Source organism: Canis aureus, chromosome X (genome assembly GCF_053574225.1).
Source record: "Canis aureus isolate CA01 chromosome X, VMU_Caureus_v.1.0, whole genome shotgun sequence".
In the NCBI taxonomy this organism is placed as follows: Eukaryota; Metazoa; Chordata; class Mammalia; order Carnivora; family Canidae; genus Canis; species Canis aureus.
In genome coordinates, this window is record NC_135649.1 from 1,140,232 (window position 1) to 1,161,269 (window position 21,038).

Below are 21,038 nucleotides of genomic sequence, written 5' to 3' on the forward strand. Positions count from 1 at the left end.
CCTATCGCCTTTATACACATTAAAGCCCCGTGACACGATTATTCCTTTTGCTTTAAAGGTCTGTGTGGTTAAATATTTTAAGGTGATTAATCTGTTTGTTTTTATGTTATATAATTATGTGTTAGCAATATATAAAAACAAGCCATATTAATAAACAATCAAGTATGCATATTAAAAATCATTTTCATTTTTAATTTTTTGCGGTTTAAGATCATTTTATTGAGGGGCGAGAAGTAGGGAGAGGTGGGGGGCAGCTACACACCCCGCCAGCCCCACCAGGGGGAACAGACCTCCTCCCCGTCCCCCCTGCCCCTCACGTGGCTCCCCTTATACTATGGGGGGACTTTGTGCAAACTCTGCCCCGGGGGGCAGTGGAGGGGGTGTGTGACATGGCAGCGACTGGGGCTGGCAGCAGTGCTACCAGGCACTGGGGGGCTTGAAGGGCTCCAAGGGGGGGGGGGGCAGAGAAGGTGCTGACCTTGTCCGCCCCCCTCCCACCTCGTGGGGTAGCAGCGGCAGCTTCACAGTGTGGAAGTCTTTCATTTCTCTTTCATTTCTCATAGTGGTAATAATTGGTGTCTTTTTTAAAAAATCTTTGTTAGCCTACCTAGAGACTTAGCGTTTTTTTCCTCGTTTGCCTCTCCCGAGGCTTATTTGCCTGGCTTTACTGATCCTTTGAAGCAGCTTTTGTTTTTCCTCTTTTCTGTTTTCAATTTCATTGAGCTCTCCTCTAATTCTTATAATTCTTGGCTTTTGCCTACTTTGCATTTAATTTGCTCTTCTTGGGGATCCCTGGGTGCCTCAGCGGTTTGTTGCCTGCCTTCGGCCCGGGGCGGGATCCTGGAGTCCCGGGATCGAGTCCCGTGTCGGGCTCCCTGCATGGAGCCTGCTTCTCCCTCTGCCTGTGTCTCTGCCTCTCTCGCTCTCTTTCTATCATGAATAATTAAATAACTAAATCTTAAAAAAAATAATTTGCTCTTCTTTTCCTACTTTCCTAAGGAGGAAACTTAGATTGATCTTAGATCTTTCTTTTTAATGCATGTATTCCATGAGATATATTTCTCTCTAGGCATCAATCTTGCTGCATTCTACAAATTTTGAAAAGTCGTATTTTTATTTTCATTTAGTTAAAAATACCTCGGCATTTCTTTTGAGATTTTTTTCGATCCCTGTGTTTTTTCAATAACATTAAATCTCCAAGTATAGTGGGACTTTTACTGTTCTCTTTTTGTACTGACTTGTAGTTTAATTCTGTTATGGTCTGAGAGCACATACCCTATCGTTTCTATTAATTTAAATTTACGTTTTGTTTTATGGTGCGGATCGTGACTAAAGTGTTTTTTTTTTTCCTCAAATATTTTATTGATTCCTGAGAGACACAGAGAGAAAGGCAGAGGCATAGAGAGGGAGAAGCAGGCTCCATGCAGGGAGCCTGATGTGGGACTCGATCTCGGGACTCCAGGATCACGCCTCGGGCCGAAGGCAGGCGCTGAACCGCTGAGCCCCTGGGATCCCCTGTTTCTATTCTTTTAAATTTCAAGTTGTGTCTTATGGTGCAGAACGTGACTAATGTTTTTCTTTTCTCAAATATTTTATCTCTTCCTGAGAGACACAGAGGGAAAGGCAGAGGCATAGAGAGGGAGAAGCAGGCTCCCCGCGAGGATTGAGGATCGCGATGTGGGACCTCACGCCAGGACCCCGGGATCAAGACCTGAGCCAAAGGCAGACGCTCAACCACTGAGCCCCCGAGGCGGCCCAGAAGCCAACATTTTTCTGCAAAAGAGAGGGAGATTGATTTGGGGGGAGGCAGGGATTCTGGATTTTTTTTTTTTATAAGTCCATATTTTATTTTTTTTATTTTTATTTATTTATGATAGTCACAGAGAGAGAGAGAGAGAGAGGCAGAGACACAGGCAGAGGGAGAAGCAGGCTCCATGCACCGGGAGCCCGACGTGGGACTCGATCCCGGGTCTCCAGGATCGCGCCCTGGGCCAAAGGCAGGCGCCAAACCGCTGCGCCACCCAGGGATCCCCGATTCTGGATTTTTTATATCATGCTCCGTTCAGTTGTTGATTACACATAACTTTTTCAGTCATTCCCGTTGTGGGTTTTTTTGTTTTTTCGTGATATTTTTTGCCACAGATTTATCATGTGTTTATATACTTTTTTATATATATATTTTTTATCATTTGTTTATGATCAAATACTGAATACTTTTATTCATTCATGGCTTCTGGCTTTGGTATTATACCTAAAAGTTCTCCATCAGTGTGTTCATATTCATGGTTTCATATTATCTACTTAATTGTATGCTTTTAATCCTCCCCCCGATTGAAACACCTCTGATTCTCTTGGGAATTTAGTATTCGATAATAAGCAAGGTCAAGACCAGCTTTCTGTTTCTTCTCAGTTGAGTGACCCAAATAATTTCACTACTGTTCTTTACGTACTCTTTCCAGATTGGTTCCACTCTGGCTTCTGACTCTTAATTTTAACCTTTTTCTCCAGTCACGTCTCTGGGTCGGGGTGGACCCTTATGACACAACTGCTGATGTCCTGGCTAACGAACCCTACCTTCCCACGAGGACTCGGGACTTGTGTTGGATTCTGGGCATGAACTCTGCAGCCACCTATCTTCACATTTTTGGCCGTATCCTCTGCTACCTGGTAGAGTAATGTTCTTCGTTCCCTAACCGTGTGATGTGCTGTCATTTAGAGCGCTGGGTAAATGTGTCATAGGGGGATCTTGTGGTTCCAGCGAAGTCATGAACAAAATAACCTGAAAACTCCTCCATCGGTCTCACCAGAACTGCATCTCTGTACATATCTGCATGTGTATAACATTTTTCAAACATGAAATTCGTAGACACGTTACTTATAATAGTCAAAAACATGAAAACTCCAGAAGCACTAGAATGGATGAAAAAAAGCTGTGGTGTAGTCATGTGATGGAATATCATACATGAATGAAAACGTAAAAACCAGAGCCATGTGCAGCGGGAAACATGTGCCTTAGAGACATACCATGAGCAGAGGAGACCAGGCACTAGAGAAACCATCCTATATAACTGCATTTTTATAACCTTCAAAACCAAGCAAAAATACTTGCCGGGTGTCATTAAAAGCCAGGTTGGCCACTTCTGGGAGCAGAGCGGGAGCAGTTACTGGGGAAGGGGCGCAGGTGACTCCTGGGGTACTGGTATTGATTCGAATGGTTTGGTTTCTTGATTGCTGCCGGGGTTCGGTGGCGATATGTAGAGCTCTACGTATAGGGTTTGTGCACTTTTCTATATGAATGTTACGCCACCAAAAAACGGTATGGAGAGGAAAAGTAGTAAAGGTGTAGGAATTATAATCATAAAGGAGAATGTCAATGTTATTTTGCCCTATAATGTGGAAACAACATCATCAAGCTCATTGAGAGGGAAGGTGGAAAGACTGTGGAGCGTCGTATTATAGATATCCTGGTTGCCTCATATTTTGGAGCCGGGTGGAGGAGTTTAGGTGTCATTTAAAGCCACTTTATCATGCAATCGAGGTATAACTGTATGTAAATGTACAAAGAGGGGAACCTGGGTGGCTCAGAGGTTGGACGTCTGCCTTAGGCGAGGGCGTGATCCCGGGGTCCCGGGATCGAGTCCCGCATCGGGCTCCCCGCAAAGGGTCTGCTCCTCCCTCTGCCTGTGTCTCTGCCTCTCTCTGTGTGTCTCATGAAGAAATAATTAAAATCTTAAAAAAAAAAAAAAAACAGGAAGAACATGTATAGCCTTACCTACTTGTGTGAATGAGCCAGAAAATATGAAAATGAATAAAGTATCCACTGCAAATCATGAGGACACAGGCCAGAAATAAGCTGAAGAATAACTAGGGAAGGAAACATGCAATATAAATGCATGAGTCAGTTAATCAGGAAAATAACACAACTGATAAATTTGAGAAGTGGTTCTTAAAAAAAAAAAAAAAAAAAAAAAAAAGGTGATCCGTCAGCTAAGATACGCATCCAAAAGGGGAGAAAGAAAGCCCCAATACACGCAACAAGACAAGAAAGTCAGTAGACGAGCACAGAGTTAGAGGAACTGGTGTGGAATCAGACAGTAGTTACTCGACTGCATGTCAATCCGATTGGGGAACGGTCAAAGGTCTGTCTTCCCGCGGAGGCATAAATGACCGACACTGCCACGAGGAAAGGGAAACTGTAAAACAGTAAAGACTGGTTTGATGCTATTATTTTATGATTTTCTTTTATTTATTTATTCGAGAGAGAAAGCGAGAGAGAGAGCATGAGCAGGGAGAAAGGCAGAGGAAGGGCGAGAAACAGACTCCCCAGCGAGCTCGGGGCCCGACGTGGGGCTCGACCCCAGGACCCGGGATCGGGCCCTGAGCTGAAGGCAGAGGCTTCACCGAGCGGGCCACCGGGCGCCCCCTCATCGGTTGTTACAAAAGAAATAGGAAATGTGGTTCAAAAGCAGCTGCTGTAAAAAGTACTGGGTCGGGGCCCCTGGGCGGCTCAGGGGGTTCAGCGTCTGCCTTCCGCCCAGGTCACGATCCCGGGGGCCTGAGTCGGGCGCCCTGCTCAGCAGGAGCTCGGCGTCTCCCTGTCCCTCTGCTCCTCCTCCTGCTCGCGTTCTCTCTCTCAAGTGAACAAATAACGTCTTCTTTCTAAAAAAGTACTAGGTCAGCTGACTTTAGAGGGCAATTCAAGCAAATCTTTAAGACGCAGACCACTCCGGTGCTATGTTAAAGTAGTCCACGGCATTAAAAGAGTTACAACTTCCATATGCTGCTTATGGAGGATCGATGCCCCTGGAGAGAGCACAGACGATGAAGCTATGAATGATTCTTACGACTATCGGTGCGCAACTGCTAAATGGAATTATGCCAAACAGGATGTAGTAGCTCATTTAAATCCTTGAGATATGGGGGCGGGGGGGATGCCAAATGGCACAGCGGCTGTGGAAAACAGCATGGAGAGTCCTCAAGAAATTACAAGTAGAACCACCGTAGGATCCAGCCATTCCACCTCTGTGTACTTAGGGAAGACAGTAAGGGCACTAAATCAGGGGCACCTGGCTGGCTGCGCTGGCGGAATGTGCAACTCTGGATCTCGAGCCTGTGGGTTCAAGCCCCCACACTGGGTGTCAAGATGACTGAAAAAACAAACTCTTAAAAGAAGCCACTAATTCAGATAGATCTGTGCCCTCCTGTGTTCACCGGAGCACTGTTCACAATAACAGCCAAGGCATGGAAAGAGCCTCAGTGTCCACCAAGACATGAGTGGGTAAAGAGCTCCCTCTCTCTCCCTCTCTCTCTCTCTCTCTCTCTCTCTCTCTCTCTCTCACTCACACACACACACACACACACACACACACACACACACACATATGTTACTCAGCCATCACAAAAGAATGAGGGCCGCCTGGGTGGCTCAGGTCGTGATCCCGGGTCCCGGGATCGAGTCCCGCGTCCGGCTCCCTGCACGGAGCCTGCTTCTCCCCCTGCCTGCGTCTCTGCCTCTGTCTCTGTGTCTCTCATGAGTACAAACATAAAACCTTAAAAAGTAGGATGAGATCTTTTTCCATTTGCAGCAACATGGATGGACCTAGAGGGTCTTCTGCTACGTGAAATAACTCGCACAGAGAAACACAGATATCGTACGATTTCACTTGTATGTGGAATGTAAAAAAACGAAATAAAGCACAAACACTTAGGATACAGAGAACGATCTGGTGCTTCACAGACCACCAGCGAGTGGGAGGATAAGTAAAATAGGGGAAGGAGATTAAGAGGTACAAAACTTCCAGTTTTAAAATAAATAAGACCCAGGGATGCAATGTACACCATAGGGAATGTACTCAATTATATACTTTTTAAATATTTTATTTATTTATTCATGATAGACAGAGAGAGAGAGAGAGAGAGGCAGAGACACAGGCAGAGGGAGCAGCCGGCTCCATGCACCGGGAGCCCGGCGTGGGACTCGACCCGGGGGCTCCATGATCGGGCCCTGAGCCAAAGGCAGGCGCCGAACCGCTGAGCCACCCAGGGATCCCAGTCAGTTGTATCTTAACAACTTTGCGTGGTGACAGGTGGTAGCTAGACCCATCCTGGTGGTCGCCTCCTACGTATAAAACTGTTGAATCCCTGTGCCGTGCATCGGAAACTAACATAGTACTGTACGTCAGCTACGCCTCGATAAAAAAATAAAACGTGACCAAGAGGGATTGATTGGGGAGTGTAAGGATGGTTCCGTGTTAGAAAATCTGTGGAAATCGTACACCATTTTAATCGATCTAAAGTGAAGAACCACGTGATCATTTCTCCACAGACGTTACAGAAGCCTCCAACAAGATCGAATGTCCTTTTTGCTTTATAAAAAGGAAAAAAACATTGATATAGTCAGACGAGGGGAATTCTTACTTTACATTACGTATTTCTACCAACAGTTCAGAATCCAAAGAGCAGGAGGAGCATCTCCATTGAAGTCTGGAGCAAAACACACATACTGCGTATGACCACTATGATTCCACGCGATTATCGTGTCAAGTAGAAAATTAAACCAGGCACGGAAAAAAGACGTAAGTAGAAATATCTAACAGAAGGAGGTACAGTAATCATCATTTCAGGATGCTATGACTGCCTGCCTGACAACACACGGTGATCCTACTGGAGAACATTACAAATAAGAGCACTCAGCAAAGTGGCCCCGTGGAAGTACAAAGCTAAGAGCCTCCCTAAATAAAGCGGTAACTAGTAAGGGTCAGCAGGGCCCCGTGTCCCGGGACGGTAAAGCCCATGACACACTCCGGAATGAACTCACCACGAAAACGTGCAGGAGAAACTCTTTGGGAACTTACTAAGGGAGCCAAGAAAAAAAAAAAAAAAAAAAGGGACAAAATAATTTCCATCCGTTCTACTGAACCCAGTCCTATCCCACATATGATCGTTGGGCCGTGTATAGTCAGTAAGAGTATTAACGAGGTATTTTGCATTCCAGTCACGGTGTTTTCCTAATTCCGCGTGCACTTGACACCTACACCCTCCCCCCGTTGAGTGTGCTCAACAGCCACTTGGGGTTCGGGATACCCCGTGGGGCAGTGCCGCTGTGGGGGTGCGGCGACCGCAGACCCGGTGCTGCGGGGCGGCCCAGTGTACGTTCCTCTGTGACGGTGACATCGTCTGTCACTACGACCATGTGTGTATTTGTAGAACACAAAGCACACGTGCGCGAGTTTATCCCAGAGGCTTTGCGACGGGTCCCTCAGCACGAAGGCTCTAGGATCTTGGCCAGTGTGGGTGGGAAGGTGTATGGGTCGACCTCCTCCCCCGGGGTCGGACCTCCCCGTACCGCCCTGCTGTCTGCATCGGGGAAAGTGGTAGTTTCTTTCGATGCACGTTTCTTTATTAACCGCCCTGAGTTTTTTCATAGTTGACTAACAAGTCATTCTGTTCCTCCCTCTCTGAGAATTGTCTTGTCATCCTTTTGGTTCGCTTTGTTTTTGTATCCTCATGGCTTGGATATTTTAACCCTTTATAATGAGCTTTTACAATTAATAGGATATTAGTGTTTTGTTATACAGATGGCAGATGTGTCTTCAATTGCCTCTTTATTCATAGGTCGGTACGCACCAGGTTTGACGTGTGATCCCTTCCGTTGCCTGTTTGATGCAGAGGTTTCCCTTCGTCTTGAGTGTGTATTGTCAATAGAATATCTTTAAAAAGTTTCCTGTCTTATATTTACCTCTTCTTATCCGCCTAAGAATAATTTTGCTGTGAAAAGCTGACAGGATTTTTGCTTTTTTCCCCAGCATCACGTGTTAGATGACACCTGCCTGCTGATTTGGTCTTCTGGACGAGGTATGTTTGTGAACCTTCTATTGTTTCCTGAATTGTAATCTGTATGTCGATTTGTCCCTCAAAGCCTCTCTGTTTAAATTATTTTACTTTTGTAAAAAAAGATTTTATGTATTTACCTATGAGTGACACAGAGAGAGGCAGAGACACAGGCAGAGGGAGAAGCAGGCTCCGTGTGGGGAGCCCGATGTGGGACTTGATCTCAGGACCCTGGGATCACGACCTCAGCCGAAGGCAGACGCTCCTCCCCTGACCACCGAGGTGCCCCATAGTATTTCTTTTTTTTAAAGATTTTATTTATTTATTTGAGAGACAGCACGAGCGGCAGGAGAGGCAGAGGGAGAGGCAGTCACACACCCACATACACACCTGCTGAGCAGGTAGTCCAACATGGGCCTGATCCCCAGACTCCAGGACCACAAGTCAAGCCGAAGGCAGAAGCTTCACCGACTGAGCCCCCCAGGCACCCTTGTATCACTTATTTTGATGAATTTTGGGTATGTTCCTCTTAGTACCAGGATTCAGTTGATTCGTCAGAATTTTCTAGAAAGACAGTCACATTTACAAATAATGATACTTTTTGACCCTTCCTTTCCTATACTGATAACTGCTACCTCTCTGTGCTGCTTTCCTATTGGCTAGCATTTTGACACACTGTTAAATGACCCTTGTGGTAGCGGGGACCCCTGTCTTATTCCTGATCTTACTAGGATGCCTCTAGTGCTTCAACATGTACAAAGTTGCCCAGATTATTTTAAAAGGGGTGTCCTGATCACTTTAAAATTTTTTCTCGGGGATCCCTGAGTGGCTCAGCGGTTTGGCGCCGCCTTCAGCCCAGGGAGTGATCCTGGAGACCCGGAATCGAATCCCGCATCGGGCTCCCTGCAGGGAGCCTGCTTCTCCCTCTGCCTGTGTCTCTGCCTCTCTCTCTCTCTCCTCTCTCTCTCTCTCTCTCTCTCTCTGTCTCTCATGAATAAAGAAATAAGAATCCTAACAAAGTAAAATTAAAATTTTTCTCTTTGTGTACCACCTTGCACTCAGGCTTTGGTATGGCGGTGGTAGTGCTGACCTTCTAGGTCGCGTTGAGAAGCTTTTTTTTATCATCTGCAACTGTTTAAATAGCAGAGGAACAATTGTTTGCTTAAAGGGTTGATGGAATGAGCTGCACCTACCGCCTTCTGGCAAAGCGGATCTTTGATTCTATTTCATCTTTCTTTTCGAGGAGTCTATTTGGTTTTCTCTCCTCGAGTGAAACCTCTGTTTCACTCTTTTTGGGAAAACTGTCCATCGCCTTTTAATTTTATGACAGTGTCATAAAACCATACGGAGCATTTTTGTGGATTTTAACATTTTCCTCCATATATATATTATATATATAAAGTATTATTTTTATGTGGAGAGAGCGCATGTGAACAGCGAGAAGTGCGGAAGAGGAGGGAGAGAGCATCTCGAGCAGACTCTCAGAAGCACGGGGCCCAGTGCAGGGGTCGATCCCATGACCCCGAGATCAGGACCCCGGCCGAAACCAAGAGTTGGACACCCAAATGACTAAGCCATCCAGGCGCCCCTCCTCCATTTATTTAAGTCTGTTGTTAGGTATTCTTATCGATAAGCTTTGTGCAGTGGCAGATCGTAGCCAATGAGGTTTATTCAAGGTGCGATTATTGCTAAAAAGGTATTATCATTCATAATGTTGTCTATTTGTGTTTTCCTTTTTTTTTATATCTATACCGTGGGTCTTTTTTTTTTTTTTTTAAATATATCCATGAGAGACACACAGAGAGAGAGGAAGCAGAGGCAGAGGGAGAAGCAGGCTTCATGCAAGCAGCCCGATGAGGGACTCGATCCCACCACCCTGGGATCACGCCCTGAGCCACAGGCAGATGCTCAACCGCTGACCCGCCCGGGCGGCCCTAAGGTGACTAATCCTGATGAATGTTCCATGCGAGCTTGAAAAGACTGTGTGCTCTGCTGTTGCTGTACAAAGTAGCTTCTGCATGTCATTTAGAGTTGATTGACGTTGCTGTTGGATTTAACTATGTCCTCACTAGTTTTCTGCCTCCTGGATCTGCCCATTTCTGATAGGTGGGTGATGAAGTCCCCAAGTACCCTAGTCCATTTCAGCTGGTATAACAAACACACCGGAGACAGGGTAGCTTACAAACAACAAGCATTTATTTCCCACAGTTCTAGACGCTGGCCAAGTTTACAGTCCAGCCGCTGAAAATGTGGGGTCTGGTGAACTCCCACCTCCTGGTTCATAGCTGGCTGTCTTTTTGCTGTGTCTCCCATGGTGAAAGAGGACAAAGGAGCTCTCTGGGGCCTCCTTTGTAAGGGCACTAATGCCATTCTTGAGGGCTCTCCCCTCGTGATTTAATCACCTCCCCAAAGCCCCACTTCCAAATATTATCACGTTGGGGATTATATTTCACCATACAAGGTTTAGGGGGACACACACACCCAGCAATAGCACCACCTGTAATAGCGAAGCCATCTGTTTCTCCTTGCAATTCTATCAGCTCTGGCCGCATGTATTTTGACACTCTGTGGGTAGGTACGTACACATTAAACGTCATGACGGCTTTTTTTGTGAAATGACCCCTTTATCATTATGTGATACTTCTCTTTATTCCTTATAATTTCCCTGATACGAAATTAATGTAGCCACTCCAGCTACCTTTCGATGAGCGTTAGCCTGCTATAACTTTCTCCACCCCGTTAGCGTTTGTCTACACGTCTTTATATTTAGAATTCGTTTCTTGTCGACAACACAGTTGGATTTCAGGTTTTTAGCCATTCTGACGATCTCTGTCTTTTCACTGGTGTAGTTAGACTATTGATGTTTGAAGGGATTATTCGTGTAGTTGCAATAATACTTAACCATGTTTGTTACTGCTTTCTACTGGTTACCTTTACTCCCTGTTCATAATTTTGTCTTCCAGTCCTTTTCTCTCTTTTGTGGTTTTATCTTTTTACATGATTCTACTTTCCTTTCTTAGCATAGTAATAATGTTGTTATTAATCTTTAGTTTTGTTTCCCTAGAGTTTTCCATATACACTTGCAACTATTCCAAGTCTGCTTGCTTGCTTGCTTTCTTTCTTTTTTTTTAAGATTTTGTTTATTCATCAGAGACCCAGAGGCAGCACACAGGCAGAAGGAGAAGCAGGCTCCCTGCAGGGAGCCTCACGCGGGACTCGCTTCCAGGACTCCGGGGTCATGATCTGAGCCAAAGGCAGGTCGATGCTCAAGCACTGAGACACCCAGGCCTCCCTGCAAGTCCGCTTTCAAATAACACAGTATCCCTTCGCTGGTAGTGTAAGTACTTTAGAAGAAAGTAATTCTAATTCCTGCCTCCCATCTCTTGCCTCCGTGGTGTTATGCATGTCACATATACATAAGCTAGAATCGTCAAATGTACTATTGCCGGTAAGATTCTGAACACACATCTGTTAGGGTAATTAAAAATAAGGAAAAGTTTTTCGGGGACACCTGGGTGGTTCAGCGGCTGAGCGTCTGCCCTTGGCTAGGGTGGTGATCCCGGGGTCCTAGGATCGAGTCCCGCATCGGGCCCCCCCCGAGGGGAGCCTGCTTTCCCTCTGCCTGTGTCTCTGCCTCTCTCTGTGTCTCTCGTGAATAAATAAAATCTTAAAAAAAAGAGCTTTGAAATATCTTTTTAAAAAAAGAAAAGTTTTTATTGTCCCTTCACTTATCCTTCTCTCAATGCTCTTCCTTTCTGTATGTTGATCTGAGTTTCTGACCATTTTCCTTCTCTCTGAAGAACTTTTAACATCTCTTGCAAGGGTACGTTTACTGGTTCACTCAACTTTTCTTTGTCCGAGAAAGTATTTCCTTTCAGTTTTGAAGGACACTTTTGTAGGATATAGAATTCTAGATTGGTGGGGGGTTTTGCCCCTGAATACTTTAAATATTTCAGTCTACTTTCTCTTTATTTCTCTGGTTTTGAGGAGAAGTTGGATGTAATTCTTATTTTTTACTCCTCTATAGAGAAGTTGTATTGTTCTCTGGCTTCTTTATTGACGTTTTCTTTATCTTTCTCTGCAGTTTAAATATGTTATGCCTAGATACAATGTTTTGGGGGATTATCCTACTTGATATTTTCTGAGCTTCCTGAATCTGTGGTTTGGCATCTCACATGAATTTTGGAAAATTATCAGTTATTATTGCTTCAGATATTTCTTTGGTTCCTTCTCTCTTGACTCCTCTGGCACTCCCATTAGAAATATGTTACAGGGATCCCTGGGTGGCGCGGCGGTTTGGCGCCTGCCTTTGGCCCAGGGCGCGATCCTGGAGACCCGGGATCGAATCCCACGTCGGGCTCCCGGTGCATGGAGCCTGCTTCTCCCTCTGCCTGTGTCTCTGCCTCTCTGTCTCTCTCTGTGTGACTATCATGAATAAATAAATAAAATCTAAAAAAAAAAAAAAAATATGTTACACTTTTTGTGACTGTCCCACAGTCCGTGGATATCATGTTCTATGTTTTATACGTTCTTGTCTCTTTCCTTGTTCAGTTTTGAAGGTTTTCACTGCATATATTTCAACTCAAGGGATTCGGGCAGCCAGGGTGGCTCAGCGGTTTAGCGCTGCCGTCGGTCCAGGGCGTGATCCTGGGGTCCCGGGATCGAGTCCCAAGTCGGGCTCCCTGCGTGGAGCCTGCTCCTCCCTCTGCCTGTGTCTCTGCCTCTCTCTGTGTGTGTCTCTCATGAGTAAATAAATAAAATCTTTTAAAAATAAATAAACTAAGGAGATTCTTTCCTCAGCAATGTCCAGCCTACTACTGAGCCCATCAAATACGTTCTTCATTTCTATTACAGTGGTTTCTATCTCTAGCATTTTCTTTTACTCTTGCTTAGATTTTCCATCTCTTTGCTCACTTTACCCATTTGTTCCTGCACATTGTACACTTTTCCGCTAGAGCCTTGAGCATATTAATCATGGTCATTTTGTTAGTCTGACAATCCCACCATTTCTCTTCTATCTGAATCTGATTCTGATACTTGCTGTGCCTCTTCAAACTGTTTTATGCCCTTTAGCACACCTTCTAAGTTTTTCTTGGTAGTTGGACGTGCTTTACTGGGTAAACGGAACTGTTGTAAATAGGCCTTTAGTGATGCGAGCGGGGTCAGGGAAGCATTCTGTAATAATATGATGAGGCCCGTCTCTGGTGAGCCTGTGACCTGGGGCTGCAGACTTCATGCCTGCATCTCAGTCCTCCCGCTTTTAGGTGGGTCAGGATTGGCTGCAGAGGGCTGGAGTTGTGTATTTCCCTTCCCCAGGCAGTTAGGCTCTGATAAAACCCCAGCAGGTCAGGCTGTGGCCAGATAGTTTCTCTGGCGAGCAGACTTTAGGATGAGAATGGTCGGGTATATGTCACGATGGGTACCTTTTCCATTCCCCTGCTAGAAGCACGAGAGGCTGTTTCTTCAGTATGCACTGTAAGGACTTGGTAGAGTTCCTTAAGGTGAAGCTCACAATAATGAGGGGCCGCCCTATGCCTGGGTCGCCCTCAGACCTGTCCCCACTGAGCCTCCAGCAATCGGTCAACTACAATTCAAGGTTTCCCACCCTGTCACTGGTTCTCATAGAGGTGTCTGCTTGTGGGTCAGTTGTGATGCTCTCTCTCTCTCTAAAAGATTGTACTTCTTGGGAGAGAGAGAGAGAGAGATAGTAAAAGAGAGCATGAGTGGTGTGGCAGGGTGGAGGAAGAGGCAGGCTCCCCACCAAGCAGGGAGCCCAATGCAGGGCTTGATCCCGGGACACTGGGATCGTGACCCAAGCCGAAGGCAGAGACTTCACCAACTGAGCCACCCAGGCGCTCCAGTTGTGATTCTCTTTATCTGTCTCTTCCATTTGGGGTGCAGCGATTTGCCCCGTAACCCCGGTTCTCTGACACTTCTAGCAAGGGTTTTTGATTTTGTTTGTTCGGCTTTTGGCTGATTGTTGGGACAGAGTGACAACTTCCAATCTCTTATATGCTGAACTAGAACCTGGAAGTCCATTTTCTTTGTTTCTCTTTTTACATCTGGTTTCTCTTAGCTGCTTATGCAACAAATATCCACCCTAGATTTTTTCCAATACGAACAACCTCATCATCTATTCATTTCTCCCAGTTTCTTTGTAGCTTCTTCCATGGAAAGAGAAAGATGTTCCCCTTGACTAGAGTAGAATGCTTATAGTAAAAGAAGGGAATGCCCGAAAGACTCTTGAGATGATTAGGATCCTTGGGCTGTTTTGTTTTCCACTTAGGGGAGAGTGTCTGTGTCTTCCTCAGCCACATCTTGTCATTTTCAGGGCATTTGGAGAAAATGACTGAAACATCTGTGTGAAGCTTCTGGCGGTCCTCTCGGCATCACTGGGCTCTTAGCTCCTCTGCCCATGATAATTATTTTTCCTCAAGATCTTGGAAAACATCCTGTATCTATCCAGGTCTAAATCATCCTGGAATATTCTCTGTGTTAGTGTAAACATACAACACAACAGCATGTTCTCACTACATTTAGCATTGGTAGGCATTTTGATGGGTCTACTAGCTATTCTCTGGTCATTAGGGTCCTTTTTCAGCAGGTTCCTGGTTACTTTTTCATGTTGTTCCAGATAAACGTTAGAATTATGTACATTTCAAAAGAATATCCCGGGCAGCCCGGGTGGCTCCATGGCTTAGCTCGGCCATCGGCCCAGGGTGTGATCCTGGAGACCTGGGATGGAGTCCCATGTCGGGCTCCCTGCATGGAGCCTGCTTCTCCCTCTGCCTGTGTCTCTGCCTCTCTCTCTCTCTCTCTCTCTCTCAGAAAGAAAGAAAGAAAGAAAGAAAGAAAGAAAGAAAGAATTCTAAACACAATATCCCAGTGGCACCTCAGCGGCTCAATTAATCATCTGTCTTAGGCCTCAGGTCATGACCTCAGGGTCCCGGATTGAGCCCCAAATCAGGCTCCCTGCTCAGCAGGGAGTAGGCTTCTCCTTCTCCGTCTGCTCCTCCCCTCTGATTGTGTTCTCTCTATATATATCTCTCAAATAAATAAAGTCTTCTGTTAAGAAATAAAAAGAATATCCTGGAGAAAGTTAGGACCAATTTCATGATACTAATAGTCTGCATGTCAAAATATCACTCCAGAAGCAAAAAAAAAAAAAAAAAAAAAAAAAAAAAAAAGAGAGAGAGAGAGAGAGAGAGAGAAAGAGAGAGAAATAACAAACAGGAAAAACACTTTTGCAATGTATGTCACTTCCAAAGAGCTAACATCCCTAACATATAAAAAAAATCTGCTAAATATTGATAGGAAATCAAAGAAAAATGGGCAAAGGGATATTAGCAGATGGTTCACAGAAAAGGAAATGCAAATGGTCCTTAAACATATAAAACAGTGGGCAGCCCGGGTGGCTCAGCGGTTTAGCGCCGCCTTCAGCCTGGGGTGTGATCCTGGAGGCCCGGGGTTGAGTCCCATGTCGGGCTTCCTGCATGGAGCCTGCTTCTCCCTCTGCCTGTGTCTCTGCCTCTGTGTGTGTGTGTGTGTCTCATGAATAAATAAATAAAATCTATTAAAAAAAACATAAAAAAGTGTTCAGGCTGAATCATAACAGAAATATAAAGCTGGGATCCCTGAGTGGCTCAGCCGTTTAGCGTCTGCCTTCGGCCTGGGGATGTGTACCTGGGGTCCCGGGATCGAGTACCACATCGGGCTCCCTGCATGGAGCCTGCTTCTCCCTCTGCCTGTGTCTCTGCCTCTCTTGCTGTCTCTCTGTGTCTCTCATGAGTAAATAAATAAAATCTTTTAGAAAAAGAAATATAAATCTAAAATACATGGAGATACCAGTTCTCACCTACTGGATTGCCAAAAATCAAAAGTCTTTACAGTTTACTGCGGTGGCAAGACTGTGGAGATAGAGGCACTTTCACACATTGTGGGCATGCAAAGGCACTACATCTGTGGAGGAGTGTGTAGCAGTATTTGTTGAATCTAACGTAGGATATTATCCCTTTGGCTAACAGGAATAGTCTTCTTTACGTGTATTGTTGTCTGTCGCTGCATAGCAAATTACTCCAAACTTTAGTAGCTTAAAGGAACAGACATCTGTTGTTTCTGAGAGTCAGGGTTCCAGGAGTGGCGTAGCCGGGGTAGTTTTAGCACAGGGTCTTTCGTGAGGTCACAGTGAAGTTGTTGGTCAGTGCTACAGTCACCTGAGGGCTGGGCTGGTCTAGCAAATCTGCTTCCGAAGCGGCTCACAGAAGCCACTCACATGGTTGTTGGCTGGCGGCTTCAGTTTCCTACCACCTGGATCTCATCTCCTGAGGAGCTTCCCTGGTGAGAGTTAGCTAGGAGAAAGCAAGTGAAGCTGGAGAGCCTTTTATGATCTACCTGCCAAATTTCCACCCGGTCACTTCTTCTGTACTGTGGGTCTTTTCAAAGAACCAGCACTTGGTTCCACTGGCCCATTCTACATGGGTTCAGAATGCTTACTGCTTTTATTGTTGTTAGTTTTTCCCCCTTCTTTGTTTTGCATGTGTTGACGCTGCTGTTTTCCTACTTTCTTGAGTTAAATGCTTGGTTCATATATTTTCAATATTTCCTATGAATGAAATATTGAAGCTTGTCATTTGGCTAGTGACTATTACTTTGACCAGCTCTTTGACCAGCATTTTTTATCTAGTGGCAGAGCTGAAGCAGATGTTGATGCAGGACAGCTTGGCTATGAAGAATTCGTGGCGGGTGAGGAGGTTGGTGTTTGGAAGAACTGATGACCAGCATGATGAGGAGATTCCTCACCGTGGTGACCAGGTACGTTGATAAGAACAGGCTGAGGAGGAAGGCCTGATGCTCTGGCACTTCTGACAGTCCCATGAAGAGGAATTCGGAGATGATGGTGGGGTTGCCTCTCGCCATGGCTTCTGGTTTCTGTAAATATATGTCGGAAGTACATCTGTCAATAAGAGCAGAGGCAATCTGGGAAGGCATGCACAGCAACCTTCACCATTAGCTGAAAGGAAAGTTTGTGACGCTTTTGGAGAGATTCCCAACCTGGGGTAGTGAGGGCAAAAGAGAGCGAGGGCTGTACAGTCAGCAAGGGTTTGTGGGGGCTGGTGAAGCTCTCTTTGTAATTTCTCGCATTGCCAGGAGCAAAGAACCATGCAGAGAAGAAGACAGAGAGAACAAAAGGAGCCCTGGGTGGCTCAGTTGGTCAAGTCTCCGATTCTTGGTTTTGATTCAGGTCATGATCTCAGGGTCCTGAGATCGAGCCCCAAGTGGGGCTCCACGCTCAGCTCAGAGTCTGTTGGATATTCTCTCTCTCCCTCTGCCCCTCTGGCTTATGATGTCTCTCTTTCTAAAATAAATAGGTCTTTTTTAAAGGCTATTTATTTATTTGACAGCACACACTGGAGGGGGAGTGGGAGAGGGCGAAGCAGGCTCCCAGCAGAGCAGGGAGCCAGATACAGGGCTCAATCCCAGGACCCCAGGATCATGACCTGAAGGCAGACACCACCAATGAGCCACTCAGGTGCACCTCAAATAATTTTTTTTTTTTTTTAAGTAAGGGCAAGGATATAAGGAGAGGCAGCAAGAGCAGTGGAATTGACACTAATTGGATCCCACTTTGCTTTTTCTTCATCTCCGTAGGGTTCTGTGGGGTGACCACTAAAGATAAAAGGGTATATGTGTGTGTGCCTGTGTGTGCACGCATATACCTAGACATAGACGTTTATATTCATATGGATGTATTCATAGAAAGATGCCTAGAAGAATATTCACCAAAATGTTAATTAACCAACAGTAGTTATCTCTAGGATGTTGAGATATTTAACTTGTGTGTGTGTGTGTGTGTTTGTTTGTTTTTAACAAAAAACAGCTCAGTTTTCTAAACTGTGTTCCCTGGATGTTAACAAGTGATTCAAGAAGTTTCTGTGATATTTGAAGCCCGAGTGTCATTGGGAGCTCATGCTTGAAGCCTTGTCAGACAAAAGGGCTTATCTGGGAAGTTATGTCCTCATGTCTCTGTCTCTCTCGAGTTCACGCCATGGGATCCACAAAGTTATGTGTCCATGTGGCGCGACTCCACCACACAGGCAAATCTATGCCCTTAAATCGGATGCATGTGAAATGGGAAAACATAATAAAATGTGATTTTAAGATATTGGCTCGTGAAAGCACCTGGGTGACTCACCAGTTGAGTGTCTCCCCTCGGCTCAAGGCATGATCCCGGGGTCCTGGGATTGAGTCCCGACTTGGGTTTTTATGATCTACCTGCCAAATTTCTACCCCGTCACTTCTTCCATATGGTTTATGTGAGAAACAAATTACTAAGTACTGCCCATCAAGGGGAGGAAAATGAAGCCTTGTTTTTCGTATAGGGAGGACTACAAAGAATTTACAAACGTATTTTTAGAGAATCACAACATATTTTTGTTGAGCACGTTTCTGTTGAGTGTATGGTTGGGCCTTGCAATGGAGAGGGGTGAAGCGGTGGCCGTCCAGGCTGTGTGGTGGGGCCATCCAGCAGGATGATACAGGTCCGCTGCGTGTCCCCCGTCCGGATTCCCCAAGGAGGAACACAGAAAACGGACGCAACACTCCGCCAGGGCCGTTTCGTGTCCCTTTACACAGCCGTTTTGCCGGGCAGGGGCGCGCAGGCAGCTGGCGGGGGGGGGGGGGCGCATGTGACCCTTGGCCTGGGGGCGCTGAGGTTCGGGCCCCCGTCGGGGGTAGAGCGTCCGTAGAAACCCCAGAGCCCTGAACGTGCTGGCAGGTCACCGTGGGCCTCCGGGGGGCGGGGGAGCCCCAGAAGGCCTCCGACCGCTCAGGGGGGCACCTGCCAGCCCCCTGCACAGCGCTTGTCCGGGGGCACTGCACCCCAGGAAGGGACGGGGACGGGGACGGGGGCGGGTGGGCAACGGGCCCCGAGCCCCGCGGGGAGGGCAGGCGCCCCGGGGCCGCGGCGAGCGGCGAGCGGTGGGGCTGCGGGAGGGAGCGCGGCGACCCCGCCGCCCCCGCTGCCTCGGTTTGGCGGGAAACGGCCACGCGCCCGCAGCCCCTCGGGCCGGTGTGCGCAGGCGCGGGGCGGGGCCGGGGCGGGGCCGGGGGCGGGGCCCGGGAGTCGTCTCAGTCCGTCGCCGGCGGCGTCGAGGGCGGGCAGGCGGCGAGGCGCTCCGGGCGGAGTCGGAGGCGGGGCGCGGCGGCCATGCAGGCGGCAGACGCAGGCGCGGAAGGCGGGGACGATGGCGCGGACGGCCCCGGCTCTCCCGGCGGGGCGGGCGAGGCGACTGCTGCTGCCCTCGGCAGAGCCCCGCCTGTCACGCGGCCCCGGCACGCCCCTAGGCCCGGCGGAGACGCCGCCGCCACGGCTGGAAGGACGGGCGGCCCCACCTACGTGTTGTATCCTGCCCGAGCGGGCCGGGGGCGGCGGACGGGGGGCGGCGGTGCCTGAGCGGCGGACGGGGCGGCCGGGTCGGGGCTGCGGTGGAGGGAGCCAGCCCAGCACGTGGGGGCGCAGGGGCGCCGCGCGGGGGGCCGAGCTGCGAGCGGGACGCCCACGAGGTGGCTGCAGGGGTGGGGGGAGGGGAGGAGGGAAAGCGGGGGGAGGGGGCGATCGCGTGGCGGGGGGAGGGGCAGGAGGGGGCGGGGTGGCCCGTGGCAGGGGTCGCGGCCGAGCAGGGTCCGGAGCAGGGTCCGGGGCGCCAGGTCGTGCCGGAGGTCCCTTGACTGATGCCCCCAGTGCCCTCTGCGTGCCTTTCCCGTCGGCCGTGGAGGCAGAGATCGCCTGCGGGTCCCTGGCCCCCGACGCCGAGCCCCACGGAGGGGCCGTCGAGAAGCAGCTCACCGTGAGGGGCAGCGTCCTGGCGGTGTAAGTGTGGGAAGGGGCAGCGGGCTGCGGGTCCCCAGGACGGGTCCCCAGGACGGGTCCCCAGGACGGGCGCGCCGCTGGACTCGCGGATACCCCGCCTGGGTGCCGCCTTCTTCCGGGGACCGGGCTGCGGTGCGGGCCTGGGCCGGGGGCGCCCGGGGGGTGTCCGGGCGCGGGGGGCGGCGCCTCCAGGTCCCACAGGCCGTGTCTGCTGCGCTTCCAGCCGCTGGAGAGCTACGAACCCCCGTCTCCTCCGAATCTCCATCATCAATTTTCTGGACCAGCTTTCCCTGGTGATGCGGACCATGCAGCGCTTCGGGCCTCCGGCCACCCGCTGAGCCCGCGAGGGGCCGGGGCAGGGGCCTCACCTGCTGCCCTTTCCTGGGGCAGCCATTGCCAGAGCAGCCCCCCCTTCTGTTCGTCCCGCCCCCGCGGCCCGCGGGGTCCCTTTGTTTCGTTGGGCGCCCCAGTGTTTGTGACTGCACAAAATAAATGTGATGTTTGCTAAGATCCGCGCAGTGTCCCTTGGGCCGCGGCCCCGCCTCCGGGTACACCTCCCTTTGACCTCAGGGTTCGGAGGAGCCCCTGGGAGGCGGACACCCCGGAGCCGAAGGTGACGGGACGCAGCTGGGGCGGGGCGGGCCTGGCTCCGTGGGTGAAGCGGCTGCCTGGGCCCGGGGTCCCCGTCTCGGGGTCCCGGGGTCCAGCGCCCCTTAGCGGGAGCTCCGCGTCTCGGCTTCTCCGCTCAGGCGCGGATCCTCGCAAATAAGTAAATCTCTTTAAAAAGACCGTTTCGGGGAAACGGCAGCCCGTGGGCTGTGTCCTTGAGTATCGGCGGCTGCCGACCTGTTGGGACGCGCCCTTGGTTTTACCCCTGGCGCTATACCCACGCCCACAGGAATACGCGGCGTGTACTGTGTGCGTGTCCCCGGAGAGTCTCCGTCCAACGTAAACTTCTCGGTAAAAACTCTTTGAAAACCTTGAATGGGTGCGTGAAACATGCACTATCTTGACTGAACGTTTACGTTCTCTTCGACTTTTTGCCAGATTAGAGTAAGGACTCAGTGCAACTCTTGCGTGTGAGTCTTGGCATGAATGACGCTTCCTTAACATGCGTTAGTACAGGGGCGCCTGCGAGGCTCAGTCGGTTGAGCCTGTGCCTTTGGCTCAGGGCGTGGCCCTAGGATGAAGCCACACCTGGGATTTGCCGCTCAGCAGGGAGTCTGCTTCCGCCCCTGCTTGGGCGCTCTGTCTTCCTCTGTGAGGAAGATGGGGTAACAAGAAAGGCGGGGGGGGGGGCCACCTACAGTCCCTCCAGCCGGAAATTGCAGGGGGACCC

The 21,038-nt window shown here is 48.7% G+C and overlaps 1 protein-coding gene and 2 long non-coding RNA genes across 5 annotated transcripts; all 3 read left to right on the forward strand.

Moving 5' to 3' along the window:
- The first annotated feature begins 1,881 nt into the window (after positions 1-1,881).
- On the forward strand, positions 1,882-8,772 carry LOC144309191 (uncharacterized). The gene is made up of 3 exons (XR_013375277.1): positions 1,882-2,667; positions 6,444-6,575; positions 7,806-8,772. It is a non-coding gene; the product is annotated as an uncharacterized LOC144309191 (long non-coding RNA).
- A 461-nt stretch (positions 8,773-9,233) lies between these two features.
- LOC144309190 (uncharacterized) lies at positions 9,234-17,992 on the forward strand. 3 transcript variants are annotated; one of them, XR_013375275.1, is made up of 4 exons: positions 9,234-9,769; positions 10,964-11,167; positions 16,514-16,641; positions 17,708-17,992. It is a non-coding gene; the product is annotated as an uncharacterized LOC144309190 (long non-coding RNA). The 3 variants fall into 3 exon arrangements; XR_013375274.1 differs by having other exon boundaries at positions 16,514-17,992; XR_013375276.1 differs by having other exon boundaries at positions 10,982-11,167; positions 16,514-17,992.
- A 1,041-nt stretch (positions 17,993-19,033) lies between these two features.
- Positions 19,034-20,207, forward strand: LOC144309037 (EKC/KEOPS complex subunit LAGE3-like). The gene is made up of 3 exons (XM_077890102.1): positions 19,034-19,230; positions 19,571-19,699; positions 19,923-20,207. The coding sequence occupies exons 1-3, from the start codon at positions 19,037-19,039 to the stop codon at positions 20,035-20,037; spliced, it is 438 nt and encodes a 145-aa protein (XP_077746228.1). The 5' UTR covers positions 19,034-19,036; the 3' UTR covers positions 20,038-20,207.
- Positions 20,208-21,038: the final 831 nt, after the last annotated feature.